Below are 9,543 nucleotides of genomic sequence, written 5' to 3'. Positions count from 1 at the left end.
TGCCTAACTACAACTTTAAGAAAATGTTATAGTTAATATGTAGCAGCACTATTAAGGTAGATATAGAGGGTGGTAATAACAACTATAAGGTTAACTGCCACTACTGCAACGCGCAGAACTAGGCCCTAGACACAGCTACTGCTGCCTGTTGTTCCCTATCTATAAACAACAACATCTTTTTTAAGTCTTAAGGCTTACTGCTAGTTACTAGGTAGTGTGTAAGTAAGGTAACAGTGTGCTATTACTGTAAGGTCCCTAAGCTCTTCTGCGCTAGGCCTTATGCCCTATATAGTAACTCCTAATAGAACCCTATAAGGGTTATTATAAATAATAAAAGTTTTACCTTCTCTATATCTACTACTTATATACTGTATGTATTACTATAAAGGCCTTCTAGGCCTTTATGTCTTATAACGCTTCTAGTAGTTTCTACGTTAGCTTTGTATATCCCTTCTATTTAACTAGAACCTGTAACTTATTCTACCTACAAGCCCTTTTCTCTTTTAGGATAGACTCTACCTCCTATTTAGCTAGGGTTAGGTTGTCCTCCTCTAGGACAACTAGTAGGCCTAGTCTACTTTCCTGCAGGCGCTGTGTTAGTAACAGGTTAGAAGCTATACGTTCTAGTAGGTCTATATACACTATCTTATAGAGGTTACCTAGTAAATCTAGGGTAACTATTAGAGGGGTAGGAACTATAACTACTGTGTACTAGGCTTGTAACCAGTCTAGCTTCTAGCTTAGCCTGTTAGTTTTTACGTTATAGAGGGAAAACTACACCTTATCTCCTATATAGTACTACTCTACAGGCCTACAGCTATAGTCTGTTGCGTTCTAGGTGTGTTGTTACACCTATGCTATAGCTGCCTAGGTAAGCTCTGTACCTTACTAGAGGTAGTCTAGGAAATAGACTACCTGTCCCTGTAGTGTGTTCTAGCTAACAGTTAGTAGTACTATTGTCTGTAGGAGGTCTACATTATAACTATAGAGGAGCAGGTTAGAACTAACCCTAGTAACTAAAGAGTTGCAATTATTAAGTGCTAGTTAGCAGGCTAGAAGATAGTTAGGCTAGTTATCCTGTTTAAAGTTAACTATAACCTGTAGGACTGCCTACACCTCTTAGTTAGCACACTCTGTCCCTCTGTCTGTCTGCAGGTAGTAGGCTGTAGAGAGTAGCTAGTCTACCCCTATAAGGCTACACAGCGTTAACGTACTCTACGGGTGAGCGGATCAAACGGGTGAGCGGATCAAACGGGTGAGCGGATCACTCTGCTAAGACCACACCAAACCTCCACCTTACCACGCAATGCCTCAACAACAACATTAATCTACGCCCTTAAGAGAAGCTGCGATACAGCTTGCGCTCTAGGCAATTAAATAAGACGTAACGCTTACTGTATAACGCGCTGCAGCTATATATAACGCGCCTTACAGCACACTACACGCTTAATACACAGGACAACCTGCACAAGCTGATTGTACGCCAGTTTAACAGATTATAGACCAGACTAAGGAGGACGTGATTACTAAGTATATCCTTAAGCTAGATACACAAGGATTTGCCCCTTAGCTGGCTACTGTAGCTAATATAGCTAATTCTTTGCGTGCTAAGCGTAATATAGGCTATGTTAGCATAAACTAGCCTAACACGTTTATTAGGCGCCGCCCTAACCTTAAAGTAAGGTTTAATTGCAAGTATAACTATAAGAGAGCCCTCTGTAAGGATCTAGAGATTATTAGGGGCTAGTTTAGGCTTATAGTAAATGTTAAAGCTAAGTATAGTATCTAGAACAATAACACGTACAACTTTAATAAGACAGGCTTTGTAATAGGCTAGATATTAACAGGAGCAGTTGTTACAGGCTTAGAGCGTTAAGGACAGCTAAAGGCAGTGCAGCAGGGTAATTAAGAGTGGACAACGGTCATATAGGGCATTAATGGCATAGGGTAAGCTATTCTACCCTTTATTATCTTTAAAGGCTGTAACTACCTCTCTGCCTGGTATAAAGAGGACAATCTGCCCTATAACTGGGTTATTGGAGTCTCTAAGAACAGATGGACTACTAACAAGCTTGGTCTAGACTGGTTAAAGCACTTTAATGCCTATACAAAGACGCGCACCTAAGGAGTACACTAGCTGCTCCTTATTAACAGCCACAAGAGCTACAACTCCCTTAACTTCTAACAATACTGTAAGGAAGCAAAGATTGTTACACTGTGTATGCCTCTACACTTATCTTACCTCTTACAACCACTAGATGTAGGTTGTTTTGCCCCTCTAAAGAAGGTATATAGGCGCTAAGCTAAGAATCTTATAGGTAACTATATTACTTATATTACTAAAACTAAGTTCCTACTATGCTTTATAGACGCCTATAAGAGGACATTTACTTCTAGCAATATCTAAGAAGGCTTCTAAGGCGCTAGAATAGTCCCCCTTAACCTAGAACGGGTTATAATGGGTCTTGATGTCCGCCTACGTACCCTACCGCTACCTACTGTAGAAGATAAGCCCTAGCAGTCCTAAACCCCAAGCACTACCCTGCAATTAGGGTCGCAATTAACGCTGGTTCGAGAGAGGATTTAAAGGCATGCAAGCAGCTTACTAACTTTAATAGTTAAGGCCTTTAAAAAGCTTACTAAAGGCGCAGCTATAGTAGCGCATAAGCTAGTGTTGGCTTAAAGGGAGATTACTAGGCTTCGAGCAGCAAATAAGGCTGCTATGCGACGTAAATCGCATAAAAGAAAGTAATAACAGCAGAAGAGAGTCCTAACAGCTAAGGAAGGCCTTTAATTAACTACTCTAACTAAGTTTAGGGCGTGTGGTGATAGTAAGAAGGTAAAGAAGCAAGTGCGCGCTAAAGGAGGGGAAGTAACCTAAAGACGCTGTACAAAGTGCTACAATGTTAGACATAACTTGCGTACATGTAAGAAGGCTGTAGAAGATGTTTCTAAATAATATTATGTACTACACTACTGTATATAAGGCCAAAGTGGGCTAATACAAGCTATAATAGGGTAGAAATTTGGTGTAGTCTTGGCAGAGTGATCCGCTCACCCGTTTAATCCGCTTACCTGTGGAGTACGTTATCTAAAAATGTCCCAGCTAGTCTAAGCTGCAGTCTAAGATTATAGAGCTAGGAAAGCCTTAAAACTACTACTACGTGTTATAGAAGACCTTAGCGCAATATTCTACAGTTATAGAAGTTATTACCTTAAGCTGCACATACTTAGAGAGGCAATCTGTAATAACTAAGAGATAGCGCAGTGTGTTCTTATTAGCCTAAAAGAGGTTAACTATAAAGTCTATAGAAATCTAGGACTAAAAACAGTTAGTAATAGGTAATAGCTAGAGTAAGCCCTACTGTTAGTGCTGTAACACGTGCGCGCTATAATAGTAGTAGTTATAGGTATAATACTAAACATCCTATAACATCCCCTTCTAGTAGAAGTTGCGTCTAACAATGTAGAATGTAGTGTTAGCCCCTAGATAGCCTGTTAGGTTAGATTTGTGTGCTCTTTAGATTATTGTAGTTGTAAGTAGCTTCTAACACAGAACCTACGTAACCCTACGCTACAGTAGTATGCTGTAAGCACTAAGCGTACAATCTGCAATTTGCTAAGTAGTCTTAGCCTTAGGAGGGAACTAGCAGGCTCTATTATAGACAGTAGACAGGCGCACTATATACCCTACGTCCTGCTAAACACCTTTATCCTACAGCAATTACATATACGCGTTAATAAAAAGTAGAGGCATACTAGGGCCTAGTGTACTAATTACTAATACTAAAACTAGGGTTATTATCCTATAGACCCCCCCTAAACTCCTATTATAGTCCTGTTCCTAACAGCTTAGCACATCTAGTTAGGCTACTAGGCGTCCTAGGCAGAAGCAAAGATAGAAACAGAACTTTAACAGCTCCTCTGCCTATTAGTACTGCCTCTTACTTAGCCTGCGCGCTGTAGTAAAGTACTAGAGGTTTTTATAGTTAGTTAGGATAGTAAACAGCCTTATAACAGACCCTAGTTTAGCTGCCTAGACCCCTAGGCACTTTATAATAGTAGTTAACTCCTTATTATAGATAGTATAGTTCTGTTATTCTGTTATAAGTATAGTAGAGTAATACGCTACTAGGTAAAGCACCTTCCTATACTATTAAGAAAGGCAGCCGCCTAGCGCCTTACTAGAGTAGTCTGCCTCTAATAGTGTTTTACGCTTAGGGTCCTACTAGGCTAGAACTAGTTCTGTTATAAATGCGTTCTTTAGCTAGTAGAACGCTACGTCCTCCTCCTACCCCTACCTAAATAGGATATCCTTCCCTATAAGTTAATTAAGTAGGGCAGTAATATTAGAGAAGGCTAGGATAAAGTCCTAGTAGAAGTTTACAAACCCTAGGAAACTACAGACCCTGCGCAAAGACTATAGAGCTTCCTAATTATAGATAGCCTTAACCTTCTTAGGATTAGAACAAATGTCCTTTCTAGCTTCTATAATGTATCCTAGGTAGTGTACTTCCTTTGTTGCAAATACGCACTTCTTAGGATCTAAGTACAGCCCTGTATTGCGTAGAAGCGTAAGGACTCTGCTAACCTTCCCTAAGTAGTCTGTCCTAGACCTGCTACTGTAAACTAGGACATTATCTAGGTATGCAGTAGCATAGTTGCCTAATATCTCTTAAAGCGCGCTGTTAATGTAACGCTAGAAGGACGCTAGTGCTCTAGCCAGGCTAAACAGGTAGACTAGCTACTTAAAGAGCCTAAAACAGGTACAGAACGCAGTAAGGTGCTTGTCTCCCTCTACAACACAAATCTAGTAAAATACTAAATAGATATTAACCTTAGAGAACTAGCAGGCACCCCCTAGTGTACGTAAGGTCTCCTTAATAAGAGGGAGCAGGTACTAGGTGTAATTGTAATGCTGTTAAGTGTATAGTAGTCCACGCACATACACTACCTACTAGAGGACTTTTTAACTAGTAGAACTAGGGCCCCTACTAGGGAAGAGGAGGTGCAGATCTACCCCTTATCTATTAGTGCTAACACCTATTTCTATAGCTTAAGTAGCTAGTCCCTTAGCATGTTGTATAGAGGGCCCTAGGGTAGAGGCTTCTCCTTTCTAGACTAGTTGCGTTGTAACTATATGTAGTAATCTATCTAGCCCCTATGTAGAGGAAGGCCAGAGGCCTTACTCTTATTAAATAGGTCCTAAAACTAGACTAACTTGGGGGGAAGAGGGTCTACCTCCTCTGCTGTCCCTTGCGCTCCTAGGGATTAAACTAAGAGGATTTTAGTAATGTTGTAGAGGCTTATAGAGACAAACTAGTCCCTAGGCAGGCGCTTCTAGAGCCTATTAGCTAGGATCTTATTAAACTTAGTTGCTAACAGGAGAGCTATATAAACGTTTAATGTACACTATAAGGATTTATAGATAATAAGGTTCCCTACCTGTTATATCCTTAGTATGCCCTTTTCTACGTCTAACACTACACCCTCTTATTAGAGCTAGGGCTTCCCTAAAATAACATCCTAGCTTAGACCTAGCTCTACGTAGGCTACAGCCTATAAGCGCTACCTGTCTAAGTTATACCTAAACAGGACTAAACAGGAGATTATAGACTTTCTACTAGTACCTACTACTTATACTAAGCGTTATAGCAGTACCTTAATAAAGTCTCCTCCTAAGTGTGTAGCAAAGTTATTACTTACTATGCTAAAGTATTTACACCCTAAGTCTACTAGCGCATTAGCCTAAATTACCCTATTAATAAATAACAGAATATAGAATAGGGGCTTGTCTATAGAGTCTGTAATAGCTCCCCTAGCAGCCTATAATGCCCCTGTACTAGTAGTCTCTCCTACTAATATGCTCCTACAGCGCTCCTAACTTAGACTTACGTTAGAAGTAGCTAGTTTCCCCCCTACAAACTAGCCTCTTTCTTACCTAAGATTGTTACTGTCTACACTATAGTTACTACTGTTTTAGCGTAATCCTAGCAAATGTATCCCCCTTTGCCGCAACAGGTACATAGGTTAGCCTCCTAGTATTACTAAAATACCTTATTAGGAACCTACATAGCCTAGTTAGAAGCAGACTACTTCTAACCTCTATACTTAGCACTGCTGCTAGTGTAAACTACAGACATAACTGTTATCTTAACATTACTATCCTTATTACACTTAGGCAGCGCCTAGGTAGAAGTATAGTACAGCTAGTTTTCTATAGCTATAGTCTTAATATCTACAGTAATAGACTTATACTCTATAACAGCTACATTATAATCTATATAAGTTACTTCTTAGTTTATTACTATATTATAGATATTTACGTTTAGAGCCTAGCAGAGCTTTAATAGGTGTTGTTCTCTATCCTAGTAGAGGCCGCCACTTTGCACTAGTAGCTGCTTAAACTAGATAAAAAAGTCTAAGAATAACTTGTTAGGACCTTAACAGACGCTTTCTAGCTTTGCCTAGGCCTGTTCCTAGCTGTAGTTGTTGCTGTAGCAGAATTCTAGGTATGCTAGGAAGTCCTCTAGGCTCTATATATCTTAGGTACCCCTAATCTTAAAGAATAGAGCTATATCTTATTGTATAGACGCGCTAAGCTAGGACTATATAAAGGTAAATATGTCCTATAGCCTACTAATAAAGGACATGTCTACCTACAGCTTATATTCTATTATAACCTACTACACCTTAAATAAGGATTTATTCCTAGTAAAGGCCTTACCTATAGGAAGAGGTTTCCTATAGGCTATAGACGTCTGTATAGGGGTATACAGGCCTAAGGTAGACACTAAAAACAGCGCTTTATAAGGCAGGTTAGGGGCTAGAGTAGACATTAATAGGTACAGCGTTGCTTCTAAGGAGGACAATAGGACTGTAGACGTAGGTCTAGTATAGGTGTTAGCTATTTATACTAGGGACTCTATAAATACGCATATATTAGAGTTATTATACTTAAGCAATGCTATATACTTATTAGCAGCTAATAAGGCTTACTATAAGTTTATTATAAACTGTAACATCTAGGCTATAAATTTCTAAAGGGTTAAGGGGACAGATTTGTCTAAGGGGTTATTCTAGGAGCTGGCTGATATAGTACAAGTGCTAGCTGTTCTCCTAGAAGAAGAGATACAAATGTTATAGACTAGCCTTAGGGTAGGATGTAATAAGGGTTAATATAGTATTGTATCTCTTAAGGAGGTAACATGTTGCGTGTCCTTCTAATATGTCTGTAGGGCACGTGACTGCCCTGTCTCGCTTAAGGCTTAGACAAGGTCTAAGCCTATAACAAGAGAAAAGAGAGAAAGAGAGAAAGTAAATATAGTATAAAGAATAGTGAAAAAAAGAGATAGTATAATAGAAGTATTAGGAAAGAGAATAGAGTACTACACAGTAAAGAGAAAACAGTAGTAAGAGTAGTATTAGCAAAAAAGATAATTTTTTAAATAGAAACAAGAAAAGGAAGAGGACGCCACGTCAAGGACCAGCAAGGGGTAGAGAGAGAGAGTAGTATTAATAGAGAGAAAGATGGATCGCTAAACAACAATACGGTACAGAAGGCCGGAACACGCCAAACGCCTTGGGACCAGCAGTGCATTCTCTTCGCATTCTTTCCCTCGCATGCAGTGGATTCATGTTGCCTACAGCCGACTCTCGCTGACATGCACACGGGCCCGCTCCCAGCGCTCGGGCCACACAAGCCCCAGCGCCTCCCAGATGTGGCTCACAAACTCGATGCGCAGACCGTGCTTGACCTCGTCCGGCAGCTCCCTGGCGTCCTTGCGGTTGGCCTCGGGCAGCAGGACGCGCTCGACGCCGGCGCGCATGGCGCCGATGAGCTTCTCTTTGATGCCGCCGACAGGCAGCACGCGGCCTCGGAGGGACACCTCGCCCGTCATGGCGAGCGAGGGCGGGACGGGCTGGCCGGTGAAGAGGCTGACGAGGGCGAGGGTGTGCGCGAGGCCAGCGCTGGGGCCGTCCTTGGGGATGGCGCCGGAGGGGCAGTGGACGTGGATGGAGCGGGATTTCATAATGTCGACGCCTTTGTCTGCGAGGCCCAGGGCGAAGGCGTGGGATTTCACCCACGTCAGGGCGACCTCGACGCTTTCCTTGAGGACGTCGCCCAGCTTGCCCGTGAGTTGGACGCGCCCGGTGCCGGGCATGTCTGCGATTTCGATGAAGAGGATGGAGCCTTGGCCGCCCGAGGAGTAGGCGACGAGGCCTGTGATGACGCCCGGGCGCGTGTGTTGCTCGGTGAGCTCCTCGGCGAACCTTTCGATGCCGAGGGTGGCGTCGAGGTCGTTGAGGGTGACGAGGGGCGAGTAGGTGGCGAGCGTGTCCGTGTCGGCGCAGGTGGCATACTCGACGGCCTTTGTGCGGCAGACGGAGCCAATCTCGCGCTCGAGGTTGCGCACGCCCGACTCGCGCGTGTAGGCGGTGATGATCTTGTCCAGGACGTCGGTGGGGATCACGAGGTCGGTCTGGCGCAGGCCGTTTGTGGTGATCTGCTTGGGGATCAGATGGCGCTTGGCGATGTGGCGCTTCTCCAGCGTTGTGTAGCCGGACAGCTGGATGGTCTCCATGCGGTCGAGGAGCGGGGGCGGGATGGTGTCGAGCGAGTTGGCGGTGGCGATGAAGAGGACCTTGGACAGGTCGATGGGGATGTTGACGTAGTGGTCTGTGAAGGCGTGGTTCTGCTCTGGGTCGAGGACCTCGAGCATGGCGGCGCTGGGGTCGCCGTTGTGGTTGGAGCCGGCGAGCTTGTCGATCTCGTCGAGGAGGAAGACGGGGTTGGCGACGCCGACCTTCTTGAGGCCGCCGACGACGAGACCGGGCATGGCGGCGACGTAGGTGCGGCGGTGGCCTCTGATCTCCGCCTCGTCGCGGACGCCGCCGAGCGAGATGCGGTGGAACTTGCGGCCCAGGGCGGTGGCGACCGACTTTGCGAGCGACGTCTTGCCGGTGCCTGGGGGGCCGACGAGCAGCAGGATGGGCGACTTGTCCACCATGCGCTTCTTCTCGAGCAGCCGCTTTTCGTGCTCGGACGGCTCCCTGGCGGGCTGCAGGGGCGCGTCTCGCTGCAGCTGGGTGACTTGGGCGTGGTCGTGGTGGTCGGGGTCGTGGTGGTCGGGGTCGTGGTGGTCGGGGTCGTGGTGGTCGGGGTCGTGGTGGTCGGGGTCGTGGTGGTCGGGGTCGGGGTCGGGCGTGAGCGTGGGCGTGGGCGTGGACGTGGGGCCTTCGGTGAGGGCGCGGATCTGGTCGTCGAGGCTGCGGTTGGCCTGCTCCTTGAGCTTCAGCACGGCCAGGTACTCGAGCAGGCGCTTCTTGATCTTGTCGAGGCCGTAGTGGTCGTCGTCGAGCTGCTTGCGGGCCCTGGGCAGGGTGGAGGCGTCGAGGTGGTCGAGCGTGGTCTTGGACCAGGGGATCTCGGCCAGGTTCTCGAGGTAGTTGCGGCAGACCTGGTACTCGGCCTGGGCGGGATTCATCTTCTGCAAGCGCTGCAGCTCGCGCTGGGCGACCTTTTCGGCGTCGGGCGACAGC

At 45.1% G+C, this 9,543-nt stretch overlaps 1 protein-coding gene across 1 annotated transcript in view, besides 12 other annotated features; it reads right to left on the bottom strand.

The window, feature by feature from the left end:
• Positions 1-1,207: part of a mobile genetic element that runs on past the window's edge.
• Positions 1-7,293: part of a mobile genetic element that runs on past the window's edge.
• Positions 1,206-1,250: a dispersed repeat.
• Positions 1,235-3,090: a mobile genetic element.
• Positions 1,952-2,118: a mobile genetic element.
• Positions 1,955-2,121: a mobile genetic element.
• Positions 2,186-2,298: a mobile genetic element.
• Positions 3,086-7,293: a mobile genetic element.
• Positions 4,075-4,123: a tandem repeat.
• Positions 7,122-7,293: a long terminal repeat.
• Positions 7,294-7,297: a direct repeat.
• Positions 7,298-7,643: 346 nt separating this feature from the next.
• The window catches only part of EKO05_0009393 (Endopeptidase La), a gene marked incomplete at both ends in the record, with an annotated part of 3,003 nt that continues 1,103 nt past the window's right edge, over positions 7,644-9,543 (bottom strand). The window contains one exon of the mRNA XM_038946770.1: positions 7,644-9,543. This exon is cut by the window's right edge and continues 1,103 nt beyond it. Within this exon, the coding sequence (XP_038795984.1) occupies positions 7,644-9,543 (1,900 nt within the window).
• Positions 9,097-9,235: a tandem repeat.

This window comes from Ascochyta rabiei, chromosome 16 (assembly GCF_004011695.2).
Source record: "Ascochyta rabiei chromosome 16, complete sequence".
NCBI classification, from domain to species: Eukaryota; Fungi; Ascomycota; class Dothideomycetes; order Pleosporales; family Didymellaceae; genus Ascochyta; species Ascochyta rabiei.
The sequence above is the reverse complement of the archived record's forward strand: the minus strand, read 5'-3'. Positions and strand labels throughout refer to the sequence as shown.